The sequence below is a fragment of the Erithacus rubecula genome (assembly GCF_903797595.1).
Source record: "Erithacus rubecula genome assembly, chromosome: Z".
NCBI lineage: Eukaryota > Metazoa > Chordata > Aves > Passeriformes > Muscicapidae > Erithacus > Erithacus rubecula.
Window position 1 is genome coordinate 1,638,839 of NC_136661.1, and position 23,938 is coordinate 1,662,776.

The 23,938-nt window shown below is 35.1% G+C and overlaps 1 protein-coding gene across 1 annotated transcript in view; it reads right to left on the bottom strand.

Moving 5' to 3' along the window:
* The window catches only part of CNTLN (centlein), a 186,975-nt gene that overhangs the window by 140,055 nt on the left and 22,982 nt on the right, over positions 1-23,938 (bottom strand). The window contains 5 exon segments of the mRNA XM_079330391.1: positions 4,005-4,040; positions 4,042-4,185; positions 4,768-4,902; positions 17,781-17,813; positions 17,817-17,865. Of these exon segments, the coding sequence (XP_079186517.1) occupies positions 4,005-4,040; positions 4,042-4,185; positions 4,768-4,902; positions 17,781-17,813; positions 17,817-17,865 (397 nt within the window).

The following is a 23,938-nucleotide window of genomic DNA, read 5'->3' on the forward strand; positions in this document are numbered from 1 at the left end:
TTGACTTCAAGTAAGAAACGAATCCAAACTTCTGAACATATTTTGAAAGCTCAAGTTTTTCTGAACATTACTGAAAGAGTAAAACATGAAAAAATGGAAAGGAAAAGCTTGTTATATAAATACCTCAGCTAGTGAAATACTATATTTTGATGCACAAAAGCTCAGCTGAAGATCTGAAATCAAAAACAGAATCACAGAATGGTTTGGGTTAGGGATGATCTGGAAGGTCATCTAGTTTCAACCCCATTGCCCTGGGCAGGGAGATCTCCCTAATAGGTCAGGTTACTCTAGGCCTTATCTTTCAATGCAGCCCATGACATGGATTTCTAGGCTGCAAATGCACATTGCTGGCTCGTGTTTAGTTTTTCATTAACATCATATTTTTGATCATGAAATAACCTATAATATTTTACACTCAATTTCCAAGTATCTGCATTTTCAAGATCATACGGAATTTATCACATTCCTTTCTTATTGATATAGTAGCCAAAAATGTTTATTGTATAAACATGCTAGAATTTACCTAGTACAAATACTCCTAATCTGGGTTTTTAAATTACAATCCATTTCAATGGACTGTTTAAAATTCAAGCTTTTAAAGCCTATTAAAAACATACTATTTAAAACAGTAAGTCAAAACATTGAATAATCCAGTTATATGAGAAAGAAAATGCATATTTATAGAAGACACAGTACAAGACAGCAAGAAAAGGTGAATTCAAAAGAACTTCAAACATGAAAAACATAAAAAAATCAAGGCACGAGGAAGCACAGTTATGTCCAGTATGGAGTCACTATGAATTAACACCACAGTTTTGTTATTTGTAGCTTCAAACCCTTTGAAAGTCACTTTCAAAGACAGCAGCTTTGTTTCCACGTTTTTTCCTATTATATATTATGACAGAAGTGAGAGTAATTTCTCAAGGTCCCATCTCAATAAAACTCTCATTTTTCAGTGTAACTAAAATCCCAGGCTCCTCTTGAGAGAGATGGCTGTTTCTTTGAAAGTTCCGACCTTCAGACTTCAAACTTTAAAAAGTACTTTGCTAACAAAGAAGTAACAAAAACAAACAAACAACCCATTGGTAAGCAATTCCACTATCTTTTACTTCACCTAGACTTGAAATTTGCCAGTCTGACATTTTTCATTTACATACAAAGCCTTTTGTGACTTAAGTTTGGGAGAAAATACATTCATAACTAAATAATAGCTTAACAACTTCCTCCAAAAGAACAACCAAATGAGTCAAATAACCAGTTGATGCTTAGACAGGGAGACACCTGGCTGATTGACAACTTTTCCATTTGTTCACTTTTAGAATTTATAGAAATCTGATACATAAGTTCTGGGAAGCACAAAAGAAGTACAAAAGGTTCTCAAGAACTACTTTAGGCAGAAAGCAAAGACTTAAGTCAACCTTCTGTACCTTATTTATATGAATACACATATGGAAAATACAAATAATAAAACACTATATTGTCAGCCTTTTAGCCACCTTATCATGCATCCTCCTGTTAACCTGCCTCACTCTGATTTCAGCTTATATGATAAAACTTTAAGGATATGTTCTTTAAAAGGACAAACTATCCATAGCAGCTTTTCCTTTCTCTCAATTTGAAGAAGTTGAATTTTATACTCAGTTATAGGAGGTTACAATAACAACCAGTCTTTGAAAGTGAGAAGTGGCACTTTTCTTCAATGGAAATGGTTTAAAGAAAAAACAAACAACCCCCTAACAACACTTCGGCCTTTGTACAGGTGACCATTTTTCCAAAGAATCAATCTCTGATTTAGATCTCATATTTCTACCATATAATACACATGTTAAAAGCAATGCTGGTCTATCTTATTTTCATAAGGATTCTTTTTATTCTTTCAGACGGAGGAGGCTTACATGGAAACACATCTTTAAGACTGTTAAATGTCATGTTTATTACCGAAAAGCATGTACAAAAAGATGCTGATGCAACTCCCAAATTAAAGGGTGAGATGCAGCCAACACTCTAAGCACCCCTTGATGCAGTTCACTTCAGGCTGTCCCAATGGATGTGTACTAGCCCAGTTCTCTCAGGTATCTTCCAACACATCCATTCTTGGTACTTCTACACTAAAGTCTGTCTCTAGGCAGAAACTTCTGGGGACTTCTTGAGGAAGACTGAGGCAAAGACAGTATTTAGTACCTCTGCTGTATATATTTACATCTGTAATTAATTCATCGTTCCATTTCAGCAGCAAGTCCCCATATTCCTTTTTCAAGAAGGAAGCAGTTCAATAAATTGATTTTATCAGTCACTATTTGCAACTCTCAGCTGCAGGGAGGTTGAGTGTCCAGACAATGTTTCAAACTCCCCTTCAATAGGTTCCCCTGTTTCCACTTCCTGAATACCGTTTTCTTCCTGCAGCCTGCACTCAAGTCTTGTGGTGAATTCCATTTTGCCAAGCTGATCTCCTGAGACATCCACTTTTTTCTCCAAGTGGACCATACTTTGGTTTGGAGAAAGGTGTCTTTAAAGACATGAGAGCTCCTGAGCTCTTTACCCTTCGAAACTGGTTCTTACAGGGTTCCACCTACAAGTTCCCTGAACAGCTAAAGACTCTGCTTCTTAACTCCAGGGTACTCCTTTCCTTTCATCACTGTCTCAAGGTCTTGACCTTGACAACTTCATGGTCATTATAGGCAAGATTGGAACTGATTATTATCTTCTTAACCAGTTCTTCCTAGTTTGCAAATAGCAAATTCAACTCTGTGACACCTCTGGCTGTTTCAGGGAACACCCATTCCCACAGATACCCTCTTTTACACTCTAGACCCCAACTATACCAACACTACTAATTTCCATCCCTACAATCACCCAGGTCTTTCAGTCATCAGCATGCCTCATCAGTCAGTAAGACAGAGACATAAAAGTTACTCTGGCTGTGTTCATTGAAGGGATGGGTAACAGACTTTCAATAACTTTTCCAATGTTACATTTGACAACTAAAAATTATTTTATCACTCTGGCACACACTATTCTCTCCCAAGAATCAACAAATAATTTCTTGTCCTGGAAACCCTATAATCCTTCCATCATAACCAGTCTGAAGAAGTCAGTTTGCAAGAGCTTTACTTCTCATGTTAACTGATCTGAATTAAGCTCTTGCAAAAGTGTTTCTGTCAACACGACAATCCAAAGCATCACCAAAACTGCTAGTGGAAGAAAAAAAGGGCACTTCTGGGTGAAGTATGCAATGAATGCAACGAATGTACTTCGTTAAGGTAAAAGAACACAGCATGGTAAGTGTATATTCATCACGTAAACAAGAAGAATCCACTACCTAGATATGTATATATGCAGCTGTTGAGCTAAGAAAAGTCATGTTTCTTGCTAAGAAAAACCATGTTTGTGGCTCATTTCTTGGACAAATTTAAAAAACACTAGCCAGTTTCCATCAGGAAAAAAGAAAAAGTAACATTTAAATAAAAGAGAAAAAGACTGTAACATGTATTCGGTTATTTCCTTGTTTTGCTTTATCATAAACTATGAAAACAACTTTTTAATATATTATAAGCAATAATAAGACCCCTCACAGAATAGAGACCTTTGGAGGATAGGATGCAATTTATTTGGAACTACTGTTCTTTCAAAACAACAAAGATTAAGTCTACTGCAACAAGATTATAGGTCAGTAAATTACAAATAAAGAAAAAAATGTGGCAATACTTTAAAGTTTTTATTTTTTCACACTCATATAAACATATATATATATATATTATCACAAAGTACAACACTTTTTATTTTTTAATGATTACATTTCAAGATGACTATTTGAAGCTAGATTCCTGCTTTGCAGCATCAATTTTTAAAAAGCTGTGGGTCTTAAGTGATAGAATGTAAATGAATGCAAGTCCCCACTGGTAGATTTGAATATATAACTCGCTATTTGAAGAAAATAACTTGTAGTGAAATGTCTGCAGAAGTTAATTCTCAAATAACATTCAGGAGTCCATTCCACTTCATATCTTTATTCTGGCATCACTGCCAGATTTTCTTTTTTTCCCACTGTGCCTCCTGCTTCCTCAGTTTCTCCAGGTCACTTAGCAGGTCAGCACAGCATATATTTAATCCCTCATTTTCCTCCTCCAGGCTTTTTATAACCAGTCTGTTTTGCTCTTCCTTCTTTTGTGCACATTCCTCAGTGTCCTGTAGAACAGTACCACAAGGGCCGATAAACAAAAAAGTGAGAACTAATCAGCAAATATAAACTGTGCAATTTTACCCTCACAGCAGCTTGTATATTTGATGGCCAAGGTCACCTGTGTACTTTTATTGGCCTCTTTCATGCAGGTGGAAGGGTCATATTTTTTAGCTGGATGACAGCTTTGATGAGTACACATTTGCAAAGAGCCCATTAATTGATCAAGCCGCCTTTGATGCTGTCCCCAGCTATTTTTGAGACCCACACACACATATCCTCCCAGACCTCAGCTTTATCAATTAATAATGCCAGTCCCATCAGAATCTAATTACAAGAAGCCACATCTTCACACTTCTACTTTCTTTGCTCCATTTCCATCATTAACTATTTATCTGAAAGTTATAAAGCTTGGATTCTTGGCTTTAAAGCATCTTTCTCAGTTGGTATGTGAGAAAATGGTAAGGTATAGCAAGGCCTAAGGCAATTTCTTCTCCAAGCTTGTCACTTTCTGTGCCACAAAGGCTGACACTGCTTAAAGAACTACTTCAAAGCTACAGTCTTATGAAACTATGTACAAGTCAATATAACTTAAGTTCTTGGATTTTATCTTTAAATTTCTGGTTAAAGTTACTGAATTCATTCTTCAAAAAGGCATTTTCCTCATCCACAGCACTTTTTCTCTGCATTAAGCTGTTTATCTCCTGCTGCTGTTCTGCGAACCTCTATTTAAAAAAACAAAAAAACCTGCTCATAGACATAAGGCAAGTGCAAAAGAGCATGCATGGTCTATGTTTTAAGGCCTATGAAAGTTAACTATCTAGCATATGCAGTTTTTACAGCATTATTTTTAATTCCATTGGTACTTTAATCATACTCAAAGTTGAATGACCGTAAGACACAGTAATGCAAATGAGGAACCAAATATCCTGATGCTACTGAACAAAGAAGTCTATAAATTCAGCACTGAATGGAAATTTCTCAGTGAAGGTTATGCAAAAACAGTCATTTACCAAAGTTATGTCTGTGTTTATGGATTAAGAATACATTAGAATACTGTTTAACTTGCACTCTAGCACATCCAAAATCAAGCTACAGATGAAGTCAAAATTCTCCAGAATTTCCAGAATTTGTCAGAGTAAATAGAAATGACTGTTGAGTGAGGCTACCAAAATGATTATGATACAAAATACTTTCAAAGAGAATTAAGTCTGGCTGAATTTGCAGCTCAAGGAAAACAATACAACACTGCTCAACACATACTATGGGTTAGTTCAACCATATATAGAAAAATCTCAGTGCCATAAAACAAGAATTTCAAGTTTCTGTGATAATTTCATTTGATTTTTGTGACACTTGCATTAAATACCCTCACTCTTCAATGCCTACTAGAATTCTGTGTTTTTCTCCAGTCTGCTTGAATTCCACATTCTGTTTTGTCCCATCTCTTTCTACATCAAGAGGGCTTTAATATATAATATTTTCCTAGCAGTGACACCATAACTATGGCACCAAACTGATGAAACTTTCATGTCAGTACTGAAGTATAACTGCTTTGCTTTTAATACAAAAGCTAAAATGAAGTGTGTACAGAAATATAAAAAAATCATCAAAAAGACAATAATTCTCTAGATTATTCTACAATACATCTGATAATATATGTGAGAGTTTTCAGTGTCTAAAGCTTACATCTGATTCCTAAGTATGTCAGACATAAAAAAGAATGAAAATACACTGATTAAAAACAGGCAGAACAGTACATTTGAAGTCACACTTCACCATTCAAAAGACAAAACATTTGTTCTTTGGATATATTATTACACTTACAGAAATAAACTGTTGCTGGCAGAAATTATTTAGTTGAATCTTTAAAAAGATATGTATCCACATTATTATGGAAAGCATCAGTAATTTTGTTTGTTACCCTCCCACTCTTCAGGTCCTCATGGAATTGGAGTAAGTGGCTCCTTTGAGTCTTCCTTCTAGCTCATTACTACTTACTTAACATTTATCAAAACAAAAGTCTGTACTTGGAGACATCCTTAAAACATCATTAAAAAACTCACCTATCTGAAAGAGACTCGACTCTGACCCAAAAATTCACAAACACACATTTTTATAAAAGCTCCAGCTCTTTAAGACATCTAATTTCTGAGAACATAGGTACACCATACTACTTAGTTTCACTATACACTAGGCAGAAACTGGGAAGCATATGTATATTTGTGAAGTAAAACCAGAGATAGTTGGGTTCTGTTTTAAACGGGATGTTTTCCAGCAATTTAGAGAAACAGGATGGTAAAAAAGTGCAGCTAGCTATTTCAAATGTTTTGTATTGCTCAGATGAAGTTTCCAACTGAAATAAACTACTTACTGTGAATACTCAGAATAATCAGACACATTACCCTGAATCAGACTTGCATACTAATTACTAATCTCCACAACTGGCCTGTTAAACAACTTAACACTTTAAACCAATCAAAAGGTAAATACACTACATCCATCACTAAGTGGCAAACTCACCTGAATAGTCTACAAAGTCATGTACTGCAGCAGTAGTGAACATTATCTAGGTGAGTTACGCTTGCATGGGAAAAAATCCTAGGGTATCACTTTGCATGCTCATATCTTTTCCTCTAAATGAATTGAACTTCTACTCTCATATCTGCTTGTTTCAAATACTATAAAGAAGGGAAAAAAATAAGAAGTATTACTAGGGAGCCATGACTGTGTAGAAATAAGGATCATAAAAAGGAATTTCTGAGATACAGACAATTGAGTAAATTATCATCTGCCCTTTCCTGTGCAGCTGTTCCATACTTTGCTTCCTCAGCCTATATAACCTATATACTACTTCATATGATACTAGAGTAAAGATTGATTTCTTACTGCAGAGAACATAAGCAGTGTTCCTAAAAATCTACCCTATTCTGATAGGCAAGTGAAACAACAGGGGGAAAAAAACATACCTGATCAACACATGTGGCAACCTCCTACATGAGGTCATTTTGACAGATTTCAGTAGGCAAAACACCCATAAGGAATTAATCTATTCCCAATAGTATCTGATTTTTGTCTAGATACTTTAAAGACAGTCTAACACTACACAAAAACAATCTCAACTTACACTTTCAGTTGACTCAATCATACTTGTTTGAACACAATAGGGCAAAGACAATGTTTGACAGCATGGTGGTCAAGAACCATAAAAAATCCTCATGTAACTAAGGCATCTAAAGCAGACTTCAACAAACTTCCAAGAAAGAAAACGATTCCAAAGTGAAATTGCTCCAATGAAAACCAAAAGAAACCGATTCTGAAACCCTTTTTAGAAACCCTTCTGTTTATCTGGGAAGAATCAAAAGAGTATCCCCTGTATACTGCTGGAGTCCAGAGTGCTCCTGGCAACATTCCATAGAAAGAAACAGTGTGACCTGGTGGAGCAGACCTTTTGATGTCTCAAAGGACTGTCATTCCCAAATTCATTTTCATCCTTTACCATGGCATCTCTTTACCTACAGCACAATACAATTTTTATCCTATAATCCACAGTTTACTGGCAAATACTATCTCTTTTTTAAATACCTTCACGTTAATCTGAAGAAGCAGCAAAATCACATAAAAAGTCAGAGAAAAATTGCTATGAAAACAACAGATCAAAACCAAAAGGTGACAATAGTCCTTTTATGTCTTAGTGCTGAACACATCAATCTTTTCATGGCAGTAGAATGCTAAAATTATCTGTCTCTACTTAATGTGAAGAGACACAAATAAAAGTTTTAAATTAAAACCTCATTTTTACCCATTGTTCATTTAGACACTATAATACTGTATGGAGACAGTAAAAGTGGTGCCAAAAGCAACTCTTTAACTCTTCAAGTCTAATTTAAAAAAAAAATAAAGTGAGTTAGGATACAACTACCAGAAATTACTACTGTTGGATTTTGCATATATCATCACTGAAATTCCAGTCTTTAGTGAAGTATTTTTCAATCGGCTACATAAAAAGCATGTGGAAAGAACTAAGAAACAACAGCAATACATGTTATTATTGCATTAAGTACTTTCCAAATTTTCATATTTTGTGACTCAAAGCAAAAAATTTGGAAAAACCAACCCCTAATTCTCCACTTTGAAGTTAATCAGACTGCACTACTAAATCAGTATTGCATAGCTGCCTCTACACATGCTCATGAAATCCAAGAGTGTTTTATTTCATGTAAAGGTGTTAACACACGTTACTCAGGGTAACACATAAAGATTAAATTCTGTTTTCTTCATTGCATTCTTTATCAGAACCTTTCATTACTTACTTCTAATACACCACTTAGAAAAAAAAAGTTAAAATAAATATAAACTGATGAAAAACTGAAGTATTTTCCTCCTGAATTTGAGGAAATCCTGATATCTTCTGCAGAAACAAAATTAATTTAGTAATGAAATTATTTTATTAAAAATTAAATGTGGAAATATAATTTCTTTTTAAATTCTCCTCAGAATTTCTACTTCAACATTTCGAGACATTTTCTCCCCTTCATCATCTCTTTTTCCTCATCAAATAGTTGAAGTTGACTTACCATACTTTAAACTTCTCCTCTCCTTCCAACTCCTGTCTTCATTTCTAGCAGGAATTTAACAATAGTATACAGCACAAAGAATGCTCCAGTAACATTTTATACCTTCCCTTGATTAAGCTGTCTTAAATTTTTCCTGATTTTTTTTCACCCTTAGTAATCCTCACAATTCTTGAACATCCATGTGCACGTTTAAGGAAAAGCATTGCTACTCATATTCTCACAGTCCTCCAAAACAAAAAGAAGTAACAAAAGAAGTTCACTTTCTTTCATCTCATGACTTCCTTAGATTCTTAAATTATTTTCAGACATAGGACAAACAGAAGTTCAATGCAAATAGTTCACAAAAAGGTAACCATATGCTATGATAGTGATCAGCTGCATTATGCAGTCTGTACAGTGTCCTTTTAAATTCTGAATGACAATAGCTAGTTATGATATAAAAATTATTTTTAAATCCATACCTGTCTAAAAGTAAAACACCAACAGTGTTACCTAATTCTACAACAGATAGATCCCAGAGAACACATATATTCACAGTTAAATATTCTACTTAAAACTTGACTATTTAAAAGGATGAAAAGACCAATAAAAAATAGCAACTGACATAATGGATTTAAATGTAACGCATGTAACAGTATTTTGAGTGCACATCCCATTTTTAATTCTTACTTTTCATTCCTAACCTTCTGCCAGAACAATCTTAAACAAATTTAAAAAGCAACCACAAATACAGAAGAATTGAAGTAGCGAAGGTATTTGATTTTCATACCACCAAAGTTTGTTCTACCTTATCCAATCCCCTACTCTCCAGGATTCCCTGAGGTAAACCAATTTGAAAAATGGTTTCTGAGAAAAAGGAGTATTAACCTGCAAGTAGGAATGTATAAATGTGTTGTTCCCAAAACGAATGAGAATTTCTGAATGTCTGTTTCTATGAATATTCGACATGAAATACAACATTATAACTTAGAGATGTATACAAGGAAAAATATTCTTGAAATATTTTCTATTCAAATGTGCTTTCATACCATATATGTGCTGTTGGAATAGGACAGATCTGTTTTGCAGGCAGTAGAAAAGAAAGGTAAGATTCTTCAAAGTGTTTTTAAGAAGATCAAGTAAAATGGCTCTGCAGAGAAGCAGACCAGAAACACGAGAAGATGACTTCATCCTGCAGGTGGTAAATATGTACTTAGTACTCTACTATTAGCCAGACTTGCTCCTGAATTCTCATCTGACCCATAGATTAAGGAAGGGTCAAACTTTTATAAATACTGTGTTCCCTATTGCCCTCTTTGGACTTGTCTAGTGTGATTAATTTGGTATCTTCAACAAAGTTTGCTATCTTAATCAAAACACCTGATAGAATTTTTCAGTACCTGAACATGTGGCGGAAATAAACTGTGGCTTTATGCAACTCCAGCACACACTTTCATTAGTAGCAATGGAGCCAGCTCTTACCAGCACCCTACTGAGTAGGTCATAGCATGGAGAAAACTTTTTTATGATGTGCACCATCTCACTTCCACCCATGCTGTTCCTTACAACTCCACTGCAGCATGCTCCTTCTCTCATTCACTAAACAAAGCTTTACTAATAATCTCCTCAATATCTTACAATCCTTTGTATCTCTTCCTCTCAGGTCCTTCTGTTGCACAGGTATAATGCAAGCAAGCACTACCAGCAGCTGCATTTTTGCATGGACAAGGGAGCCACATACTATTTCTGGCACATGCAGTTTTCCACAATTTGTTTTCCATCTCTGAAACAAGGAATACAGAAGCTCCTTGCCCTGCAAAGGAGAAATATTTAAGAAGCAGTTTTTTTGCAAAAACACACTTCTAATTTGTAAATCAGTCAAAATAAAAAACATGTAGCTCCATAATAAATTCAGCATCAGTACCAAGAAGCATAGCATGTTTTGCAGTAATGCATCTGCTACACTTAGAAATTTAATGTCGATTTTGCTCTACTGAGCTCTCAGGAAAGCTGCAGTAAATATTGACAATATAATCTGACAGTCTTTCCACAGCTAGTGATTCTCTGCACCAGGACAGATCAGATTTTCTATAGAACCCATAACACAGTGCTGTACAACAACACTGCCTAATAAATGTATTCTCTGTTCTTTCCTCACTTTGTTGGCAGCTCTATTTGAAACAGCAGTAGTACAAGTAAAGCCTTCTAGGTTAGAAAACAAAAAACCTAAAGTATCTTTCTATCCTCTATTCTGTCTACTAATTTCAAATCAAAACCAGTACCCTACTAAGTGAGCTTCTCTCTGATCTTCATTGAAGAGCACAATCTTGGTGGAACCAGGCTTAGATTTTATTTCCTATGCTTTTTCTCTCCAGCAAGGCTTATATAAGGTCCTCAAAGTGACTCAGCCTCTGAAAGAGCGCACGACGATCTGAGATCTGCAGGAATCGATACCTACTAGCATCTATGCCTGACACAGCAGTACTTCATTACACTCGTGTACATCAAAGCTGTCAGATCAGGTGTAGTAAATAAAGAACAGCTGTTGCTGTGATCACCTCTTCTAAACAAGCTCCTTCCAAAGTGCTGTCAGCAAATTCATAAGGCCAGAATCTAACCTCACAGGGCACTGTCTGCTTCATTCTGCTGCCTGATCCTTAAAGTACAGCCATTTTCTTGACTTTCAGGAAATCTGCCTGTATTCAAGTAGGAAGTCATGATCTATGAAAAATTTCCTCATCAAATGTCCTTAAACAGTGAATAAAACCCAATGTCTTAAAACCATACTGACTTTGGTACTCAAAAAAAAAAAAAAAAAAGGATTGTGTCACTACAATGACCAATTAATGTACTAAAAACAGTAAATAAGTTAATCTCTTATACAGGAAAAGCAGATTCATTCCATTGGCTATAGAAATCATTTTTAGCTCAGGTAATAGGCTATTCTGCTTTAACTCTCACTGGCTACATGATAACTATTCTGGGCTGAAAAAGAAATTTCCCAACTAGACACTAACTGATCATAAACATGTCCTTCCTCTTCTTTCTAGGTTTAAGTACTGAGCTCTGCTCAATATTCAAGAAATCATGCATTTCAAACTAGTGTACTGTGTAGAGGACAACAGACATCACATTTCTTTACTTACTGGTCAGTTTTCTGTCTAATCTAAGTGCAGGTACCATCTCTGTAAAAACACCACTAAGAACGTGAAGAATGAGTAATAAAGACCCAGAAGCTTTAGCCAGCTTCAGGAATGGCTGCTCACATGAATTATTGAAGAAGTAAGGTACAGATTCATAGTACACGTGTATAAATACCCAATATATCTTTTCTGTAGAATTAAGTAGGAAAAAGTTAAGTTTAAAAACTATTTCCTCAAAATGGATTAGGCTACCTCACAGAAACACATTTTCAACTGATAGAAATAGCATTCCTACTGGGAATTCATACAAAAATACTAATGAGCTGCAAAGGAACACTGCAATTTAGAGCTTATTAATTTCTTCAGTCAAAAAACCCCACAGGTATCAGCCATAGTCATCATACTATCTAGCTCAAGTAACATTCTATCAATAAACCAAAATCAGCAATTTTCAACTGCTTGTATATTTTCTTCCCATCTTTCTCACTGAGATCAGGTCCTTAACAAGGTTTCCTTCCCTTAATTTTATGAGAAAACAAACTAGAAGATGTCAAACAGGCAAAAAGACATATGATAATTCACTGATTCAGTTCAACAAAGAGCACAGGTTTTCCCACTAAAGGCTGATCACTTTTCCAATGAACAACTTGAGTAACTTTTTTTTTAAAGAAAAAAAAATTTGTTAGTGTCCCCTCCAATATGCTTTGTCAGCAGTGTATCTTTTTCACTGAAGAAACTTTTTTTGGAAAGAGTTTATAAACTTCACATAATCTCAACACTGCTGACACATTCATCTGATCTCCTTATTACCAAAATTATCCTCATGTCTCTCATTACCCAAGAATAATCAAGTTTACATGCTACTAAAAATAAAGTATTTAGATGGCAATAATGTCTGTATACATTTGTCCTAATTTAATAAAAGTATTTTATTTCAAAGAAAAATATAATCAAGTGAACGTGCAAAAGTTAAGAAAAATTTATCAGTGTTAATTAATGCTTGAAGGTAGAATTATGCTTCTTTCAATTGGATCCATTAAAAGGGCTTTAATATAGATTTGCACAGCAAGCTGAAGATTTTCAAGAGCAGATAATGAGGCAAGCTAGTACTATTTTAACCCCTCTGGAGTATAATCAGTTGATAAGGTTTTGAAATGCTACAAGGTCTAGGACAAAAAGATTAGCTTTAGTTCCTCCAGATCAAAATTGAAACCTAATTAATTAACAATGTTATAAGAAAAGGTTTACTTCTATTTTTACATGTCTTTAATGTCATGTTCTAAAAAAACAGGTTAAGATATTTCAATTTATCTGCTGTGTAAATGGCAAAAGATTGTTCTCTGTTCCAACATTATCTGATAAACTAATTGTTTGAATTTTAAAATTTCACACATTCCTCTAGAAAACCTCACCTCACTTTTAAAGGAAAAAACAGCATCAGTGATCTACGCAAGATATACACAATTATTAAAATTAAATACAACAGACTAAAAATGTTTCCAAATAAAAAAAGCAATTAAAAATATTTCTGCAGCAAAGCATCTATTAGTCTTCAGAAGAAATAAAATTCTAATAGAGTGTCCTAGCTACTTAATTTAGCAGTTAGAAATTGTTTTCCTTGAAACAAACAGAGAAGTGATGCATATATGTCAGATATGCAACTGCTGAGAAAAGAGTTTTGAGACACTGCATAAAATAAAAATAACACTAATAAAATCAGTACACCAATTGAGACACTGCTACTAAGGAATAAGATTTTTACCACACAGCATTTAAAATAAATATAACTATATGCCAGACGATGCCCAGTTGTGACAATCAGGTCCAAAGGTTACCAATAAACCAATTTAAAAAAAAAAAAATCACAAAGGGAAAAGTACAAAGGAAAATTCAAATACAATTCATTCTGTGATGAATTTATGTGCAATAGTAAACAAAAATAATCTTTAATCTTAAGTTTTTTAACAAATTTATTCGAATCTTTGAATGGTACATCATGAAATGTTCCACATTAATTCATATTTTAAATGTTTAACACAATATGAAGTTATGCAATAAACTCATTACAAGAAAAACATCTTATTCATGTATATAAAACTGAAGATTACAACACCGTAACTTAGGAGAAGTGGAAAACTGAAGTTATATTAAGTAAGTAGAATTTCAACATACATACTCTAGTCCAAAGACACTGGACAGAAAAAGTTTTGAAAAATTATGATTTTTCGTAATTATCATAAACTAAAGCCACAAGTCCCATTTTTATGAGTATTTGAGCACTTTTCTTCACTGTTAGGTTATGCAAAATGAGATTGAAGACCATATTACTTCTAAACCATAGCTTCAAATTTATTGTATTATTAGATTTTCAGTAAAATCCATTAAAATAGAAAACTCTTTAATACTTTAAATATCTCAGTGTGAATTAAGTACATTTAGCTTTCCGTATGAGCTAACTACACAGATGTATCACATCTAGGCTGTGGAGAATATGCTGTAATATTTACAGAAATTTTAAAAGTCCTTTTAGGCATGTCAGGATAAAGTTTAAGCACAATACAAGACAAGAAATATGAGGTCATGTTCTCCTTACACTGTTTTGTTGTTATTTCGAGAAGCAATAGACGCTTACATTTTTGTCAAATGATGAGATAGCTCACTGATTTTTTTTTTTTTTCCTTTACTCAGCATAGATTTACACAATCAGCTTTTTGGTGGCCACTCATAAATTCCCCGACAACAACAAATTATCTTGTTGTGACTGGTTTTTCTGTATAATGCATGAAGGGGAAGATAAAAACAACAGAAGACATGAGCGGCTAATCTCAACTTACTAGACACAAAAAATTAGTAGACTGAAATACATAGCCTTCAAATCTTCCTGTCTGTACTTTACAGAAAATTCATTTCCATTACTGTCAAAATGCACATTTTCACAAGCAACCTATTTGCATGTTAATTACATAAATAGTATTCTTCCTTACATGAACAAAGAAGGAACACATTCAGTAAAACAAAATAAGAATACTACATCGTTTTTTAAGCTAGCTCCATTCTTTGATACCAAGTAATTAAAACCTAGCACTCAGGAAACAATCCCTCTCTTGATCCAACTCTACAGCATCCCAGTCAACGGCAAGAAGGTCAGAATGACATCACCCCTCTACACTGCTTTCATACAAACACTGGCACCATCTGGTGCCCTTCACAACCTCCCCCCCAAGTCAATGATACTCTAAGGGAAGCTAATTGTAAGGGCTGCATTAGAGTTGTGATGATCATCAAAACAACTTCTGCTCTCATCATCTGTTAGAATCACTGAATCAGAATATCTTGATTTGGAAGCAATTCACAAGGATCATGAAGCCCCACTCCTGGCCCTGCACAGGACAACCTCCAGAATCATAACCATGTGCCTGAGAGCATGGTCCAAATGCTTCTTGAACTCTGGCAAGCTTAATGCAATGGCCACTTCCCAGTGCAGCCTGTTTCGGTGCCCGACCATCCTCAAAATAAAATTTTTCCTAATATCCAACCCAACATGTCCAAGTCAATTCCTCAGAACCTGTCACTAGTCACTAGAGGGAAGAGATCAGTGTCTGCCCAGCCTCTTCCCCTTATATGGAAGTGTCCTGGTTTGAAAGGACAGGTGTCTGCCAGTAGGGGCAGAAGTTTCCCTTTTTGGAATAGAGACTTTGGTTCCACTCCCCTCCCCCAAGTATTATGATTGTTTGAATCAAGGACTCTGAGGCAGAGATAAGGGGGGGTGGGAAGAACAGCTCTTTTACTAATATATCTAACTATACAAACAGAAAACAATAACAGTTAAAATTGCTAACAGAACGAAATAGATAACTCGGTGTCAGTCCCTTTAGATACAAGCACGCTGTCTCTGTACTTAGTCCAGAGCCCGGATTTGCCAGAGGGCAGACAGGAACGAAGGCAGGAGGGAGGGGGGAGGGGCAGCAGCGGCCACGCCGGTCTCGGGCGGGAACGGGCTCACCCTCACCGAGGGCGGCGGCTCCTCGCTCACCGTGTGTGTTCGGGGGATCAGCTGTGTCCGCAGAGGCAGGAGGCTGGAAACGGGGCAGATGCAGGGCAGGTGATCACAGAGGGTCTCGCTCTGCTGTGCTCGGCCGCGTGGCTGAATGATCCCAGGCTCGCCGGAAACGCGAGTGCCCTCCCAGAAGCCTCAGAGGCCCCTCCGGGGCCGTCCCCACCCACCCCCTTTGTCTGGACCCATCAGGGACCCTGGGTGTAACCCGGCCAGCTCCATTGGCATGATAATGGGAAAAATTCTTTCAATTGACACAGTAACAGAAAAGCACTCAACCCCCAACAGGAAGTCATAAACCACAATGAGATTGTCCCTCAGTCTCCTCCTCAGCAGCCTGAACAAGCCAAGTAACCTCAGCCACTTCTGTGCTCATCTCAAGGCCCCACACCATGTCCATCATTGTGTCACCCAAACCAGCCTCCAGCACTGGAGGTGGGGCTGCCCCAGCTCAGAGCAGAGCAGGACAATCCCCTCCCTTCCCCAGCTGTGATGCTGTGCCTGATGCCCCCAGGACAAGGTTGGCACTGCTGACACATGTTCAACTTTCTACGAACAGAATCCCTGCATTTTCTGCAGGGCTATTCTCCAGCCTCTCACTCCCAAGTTCATATGAATATCCAGAGTTTTACCATCATGTTGACAAACTCTTCTTTCCTGGCTGCCAATTTTCCATGGTTCTAGTTACATTTACCAGCCTCTATCCATTTCCACATGAACGATGTAAATGCATTACACCATCAATTTCAGATTTCTGATCAGTTAGAGTTTCAGCTTTTGAAATTGACCCGAAACCACAGACAGCAACCTCATGGAGGTGCACATCCCAGGCTCAGAGGCTGCCACAGCCGGCAGTGTTCTTAAAAGCACAGTACTGCACACATATTCCTGCAAAGGTCTTCACAGGTATTTTGCCTTTCAGGTAAGGACAGGAGAGAAATGGAGGAACCATACATTGCTGGCTTCTGAACATGATGTGTGTGTATGCACCAGACACATTACATGTCACACCTAAATCCATGAGGATGAGACACGACAGTGAAACTTCAGCCACTGAAGTAATATGAAATAAAAGTTTATTTAATAATAAACAGCATTTTTATTTTATTCACTATATTATTTTATAGATAATTACATCATTCATAGATCTATACACTGTATGCAATGTAATACATTATATTGCATCTAATATATTAAATATTGGATATAATTCTAAAGTATATAATATAGATTATATATGGGATACAGATAATTGGATACATTATACAGATAATGGGATACATTATACAGTCTCTATAGTAAGCAATTATATAATAAAATACCATATATCTATTGTACTTTATATCATATATAAGATATGAATGTTTTCTATACATTTCTTAAAATATTAATTGATTCAAAAATAAATAGAAGCAGAAACACCATCAGTTCAGTGGTGTTTCTTGTCAGGCAGAAGGTACATTGGGTTAATTATGTTGTACTCGTCAGGATGGCAAATCTTACCAAGATGTGCATAGGCACATTACAAACTTGAACACAGTCAGAGGTCTTCTAGAATTAAATCCAAGTTTAAGGTAGATCACAGGGTAAGATGAGGCAATGAACTGACAATATTTTTCACAAAAAGTTTAATCTAAAATCATATGAATGTTTTAGGTAACAGATCAACTGTTTGAACAATACAGAAAACTTTCAATAATACTTCATCAGAAGTATTACTTCAGAACCTCTGAATCACCTTCAACTTTTTTCTTAAGACACAATATCAAACTCTTTTCCCATTTTAACAAACATAAATATGTTGTCAATGAGAAGTTTTCTTAACTGCTCTATTTAAACATAATACAAACCTGTTCTAGAGATTCTATTTTGCTGTCTTTGGCTTACAAAATCTCTAAAATTCTTCTATCCTTGACTTCAGCTTTCTGTTTTTCTCTGGAAACAAACAAAAAAATAGATGCTTTATTAGTCATAATTTGCAGTTAATCATTTGAATTTTTCATGTCCTGATAATGAATGTCATTTTAAAACACAAAGAATTAAATTATCTGAAGCTGACAGGCCCTGCAGAATTAATCAGGGAGCATATGGCAAGTGACAGCAAATTACATTTGTAAACATCTAACACAGCTTTGTTCAAAAAGAAAGAGAAATAAGAGGTCTTAATATTTTTAAAGCAGCTCAAATTATCTGTCTCTCATTCTTTCCTAAATGCAGAAAATGTACTTGAACATAAAATGAACAAAATGTTTTTGCCCCTTCTCTGCAATGTAGAATCACCAAGCTACTTGAGTTGGTGAAGTCCTTATCTCAGTTATATGACATTTTTCTGTCTTAAATAACACTTTTGAACACCATGGATAATTATTTTACTACAGTCCACAGAGACAGAATGTGTAACTTTTACCAGTAGGAAAAAAAAAAAGAGAGCTCAGAAGCTTGAGTAAGGGGGATGAGCAGGGCCACTCTATGTGGTTAATAAGTGAACATCTATTATCACCTCTGCAACACTTTGCTTTGTTTAACAAAGTACCTCATCTCATTGCTATCTTATTTCTTAACTGAGGTCAAACATTGAGGCCCCAGTTGGCTTCCCTTCAAGGCAGAAAAGAAACAAATGTTGCAACAGAAAGGATATGCAGATTCCTTAGCACAAGTCAGACTTCCTATCACATGTGTGACTGAAGGGCTGAGAAATATGTATTCCCTAAAAACGTCCAAACATTTCAGGTAATCCCAGCAACACAGGTAACAGAAGGAGAAACTCAAGCAGTTAATCCCTATTCTCACAATACAGTTAAAACTTTCATCGTGGCTGGTATCAATCGCCTACGGAAGCTAGAGAGTCCTACCTGAGCAACTCTTCCTCTACTAAATAAGGAATGTTTCAGAGTTGGAAGGGAATGAAACTCTAGTACACATGAGTCAGTAAATCTGATCTAAAGTGGACAAAAATATCCAGCTGTACACAAAAGGCTTATTATGTTGAAGTATTTTGAAACAATGGCCAGTAAGCATATTACATACATTGTTTTTCTCCACTATCAAGTATTGCTGTGTAGTCTAATGCTACGAGAGATTTTAAAAGCTAAATTATACTGGCATAACAGGCCATCCAATACCATGGTGGTTGTTAATAAAGTCCTATGACTGCTAAAATATCTAATCCAATCTTCAGTAAACAAAGAATTGAAGAAAAATGGAATGGAATTTGAGGGGAGGGTTTTGGAAACTCAGGTCTCAACACACCAGAACTCTAAATAGCTCTCTCCTGTTTCAAATATAGCAGCAATGATAATTTGTTGGGCTTGAAGAAAACTACGAAAAACCTACCTGAAAAGGCATGCATTTAAGTTACATGTAGTTTAAGAAAAATAAAAATATATGATAAGCAGTCTTAGTCAGTTGTATCACAATAAAAAATACATCTGCTTCATAAAGGAAATAACTGAGCGCTGTGAAGTCACTTGATGAATATTCAAAAAGTATTCCAAAAGACATTTAATATCTGAAATGCATTTAACATCTTAAGAGAGACAAATGTACAGAAAAATTAACATTAGATACTGACCTTAAAGCATCTGACCACCTGCAAACAGAATGATCGAGCCATTGCATGACAGGTTGCTAGAAAGCCATAAACAGTAAAATAAATAGTGCACAGTTCTTCACAGTTTATCTTTGAAAACCTACAAGAAAGGAACTAAGTAGACTGTGATTACAGAGATTCATTCAAATATAAAATGACTTAATGCATTCCAAAAATTATGTTGTCATGTCCTTTCAAAAACAAACAACAAAAAAACAAGGGGCACCAGAGCCAAAACAACAAGCAGGTATCAGAACATGACAGGTCATGAAACCAATTTACCCTGCTTATAACATGTATCTAGCTAACAGAAGTCACATTCTCAGCCATGTTTTAAAAAATGGTGAAAGACTTCCTGGCAAGTATATGAAACTTCATACTAGAAGATATTAGAAACCTTAAAAAGCAGGAGTCAGTAAGCAAAAATGTAAAAGTGGCTGAACAGTGTATTTGTATAATACTTAACTCAAAAGTTTGCGCATGTTCTTGAAAGAGACGTACTTCCACAACAGGTACAATTTAAATGAAACAAAAACCATTCCATTATAGAAATATTAATGCTTCTTCATACTTAATTATTCTGCTGCAGAATCCTAAATGGCCATCAACAAGTACCCTTTATTAAAGACAACAGCTGCAGTAATCAAACCCCAAATATTTGGGGAGGAAATTTACCACTCTCCCATGCTGCACCACAATCTATCTGAGGACGTGACAGACCTACATTGATCTAAACTGTAAGAACTGTAACATTCAAAGTCTCCTCAGGTCATAATTACAGCTAGACAACTAAAGAATTTAAGATTAGATACACCGAAAACTAGCTAAATCCTAAATCCTAAAAGCTTTACAAGACAAGAAGGAAAGTAAGTTTCAACCACGAAATACTTAAGAGTCAAGTGCAGCCACAGAAAGAATCATGCCACTAACCATACACAAGCCCCATGAAGCACTGAACAGCATTACTTCTAGCCCTCAGACGTATCCTGACCTTAAATCTACCACTCACAATATCCCATCATCTTCCCAATTCTAATCACTATCTCTTCTCTTGAAGTCAGTCTTTTGTAAAGCAAGAGCCAGTCAATACACAAAAAACTGTATAATCAGATAGCCTCCTAACTCAACTATGCAATCATCACTTGAAAATTATTATTAAACTCGTTTTCTAATGCATTAATTGATCTTAAAACCTGGTAAGTTAGATAGGTCTCCCTAAGGAACTTTACAGTTGTGGGTGGTTAATTTTTTAAAATTTATTTTAGGGAGAAAACAGAGAAAGTAATTGAAGCAAGAATCAAGTAAAAGAACAAACAGATCTGAAAAACAGCATGCACAGCTAATTCTGATTTATTAACTGTAATTAAGTATTTATGGAGCCCTCTGAATTTAGGACAAGGTTTCAAAATAAGGGTTCACAGAATAAAGTCTGGAACTGGAGATTAAAAAAAAGAAAGAGATCACTGCTAAAGCAAAAAGCATGATTGTAACAGAGTTGCATACTAGCTAACAGCTCACAGTGCATTTCTACCTGTCCAATGCTTGGTAAAACATTCCTTCAAAGAAAGAAGTCAAAGAATATAGTTTATAAACACAGACCTATCATCAACATAATGAGTGGCAAAAGTTTAAACAAATTAAATATATTTTGCCTTTATGATGTTTTCTTTCAAGCTCTCTAAGATACCATATGCTTGCTACTGCCCCCCCAAAATAGTTTCTCATGTAACCATCCATAGTTAAAGAAAAATGTTTTAATTATTAGTAGTTAGGTACATGATGAAAGTTTTCATAAGCCTAAAGTATAAACCGAAACCTCATAGACAATTTTATCAGCAGTTTCTCCAGATGGCATTGGATGTTTTCCCATGATTACTGCAGGATAACTCCCCACAGACACTCAAGGTAGTATATCTGACTGGAACTGACATATCATATTTGGATCTGCTGTCACACCTTAAAACAGGACTTGACAGAAATTGCAATAATTATCTCTTCTTTTTAAAAAGGGTAACAAATACTGAGGAGGATAAAAAAAAAAAAATCTTCAAACAACTTCAGTCATTGAGCTATTTCGTATTTAAAATGTATTTTTAAAAGTCCATTGGAATATCGGAGGGAAAAATTCCAGCACTGTCAAGAAGCTGATGATGATCAATGACTGAGACAAACTCCTGTTTAGCTAATTAGAATCACTGATGAGCAATAATGATGTGAGCTAAGAATATTTGCAGACTTCTTTAGGATGAAAAATGGAGTGAAGAGAGGCTGTCAATTTGTACAAGTTCTAAGCTCCAATCAGTTTTCCCATGAGTACTACCTATTTTAAATGTTTAACACAGATGCATTTAGCTACAAAGATTATTAAGATTCAGCTTCTCACAAAAATGAAGACACTGATAAAATATTTTTAAGTTCGACACATCTCCTCTGTTATGATTTTCTTCCTGTACAACACCCTACTCAATTATACAACAAGACAATGTTCTTGATGTTTGGCATCATCTTAATGGCTTGCTAGAAAGGAAACATTAGACTTTGAGGGAACATTTATCGATTAATGAGGTATGGAAACAGCAAAAACCTTAATATTTTGAAAAACAGAAGTCTGTTCAAGTTTCTAAAAACAATATCCTTCCTAAAATCTTCAGCAAAAATATGAGCAAAGAGGTATCCTGTACTATACCACAGGTCTTAATTGAACAAGCACTTAAACATTCGCCAAGAAAAAGCGACGGAGTCGTATATAATTATGTCACATTTACATCAATTAAATGAAAATAAATTCAACTAATAAATTGAACTTGCTGTTTACATGTTTCATGTAAAATACATCCTTTCAGTTTAACAAATTGCTGGATTAAAAAAACAAAAACAAACAAACAAATAAACAAAAAATCAAACAAAAAACCAAAACCCACAAATAACAAACCCAACAAAAAATCCCACAAAAACAAACACCAAACCAAAACGAAAAGAAAAACAACAAAAAAAAAAAACAACAAAAAAAAAAAAAAAAAAAAAAAAAAAAAAAAACCAAAACTAAAAACATATCTACTAATTTTGTCTTTAAGAGAAAGTTAAGATTACACTGCATACTTTGGTGTTTGGTAAAACAGCAAAGGCTGCATTTTAACACTGTTTCTCTAACTACAATAAACTGCTCTAGAAATACAGTTACTTCTGAAAAATATTTCATTGATTCTAAAAAGCTGTGGATGTAGAAAGGCTATCAAATATCAGTTGGTGTGATGCAGATTTAATTTCATATACCTTATATCCCTGCCCGCCAACTTTCAAGTATTTTACAGACTTCAATAATTCACACATTCTCTGTTTGTATTAAATAGATAATTAATCACCCATGTGCAAAGTGAAGTTGTAGAGCACAAACCATCAATGTTATGGTAAATATGGCACCAATACTGTAATTACTGCATACAGTCACAACCCTCTGATTGCAGAGTCAGTGGTTAGTAGAAACAGCCTATGCTTTAATCTTTCAAGTAGAATCTTCACTGTGTTTCCATGTATTAAGAACTGATTTTAAAAAAATACCTAAATAGTTTTCACTTAATTAAGTTTAATTTCATCTAAGAGTCTAGAAGATACTTATGCTTCATGAACTATAACTGAGATACATAATTTTTTTTCTTTTAATACTTAGAATTAATATTTTTAAAATATTCAGACAGCATGGAGCAAAAATTAATTTAAATGAATCCCACACATTTTGCATTTTTCTAACAGCGGTTACTTTCTATAAAAAAATTACAAACACCTATTTTTGTTTCTTCGCAAAAATAATTTAAGATCTAATTACAAATGTTAAATTAAATTGTTTCCTTCATAAATTATCTATAGAGCCAGTTCTACATTACATGATCTGTATAAAAATGAAAACGCATCATTACAGAAATATAAATTTTCTTCCATCTCTAACTTGATTGATTTAATTTATTAGATGATGTATTAAGGAATAAGACTCTAATTTTAAGCAAATTATGATGTCTTATTTTAAGCAACATACATAAAATACTAAATGTATTTTTACACTAAACTAGTACAAAAAATAGTGACATTTCTGCCCCGTAATTTTGCAAACATTTTTCATCTAAAATACGCAAGTCTTTTACAGTGTTCAAAATATCAGCACTTCAGAACAGACTGCTTTAACATCTGCACATCACCAGGGTTTCCCCCAAGGATTTTTAAATGATGCCTGCCTGTGCTGAATAAAGTGCTAACTTGCACCTTGCATTTCAAACTGTGTCCTGAGCAGCCATCCAGTTGGTACAACACCAGCTGAATTCCCAGAGGCCACTGTTCAATCAGGCTTGACTGCAATTATCATGTCAATATTTTGTGCTCCGATATGCAGATATGCACACATGCAAACTGCATAATACCTTCTTCTCC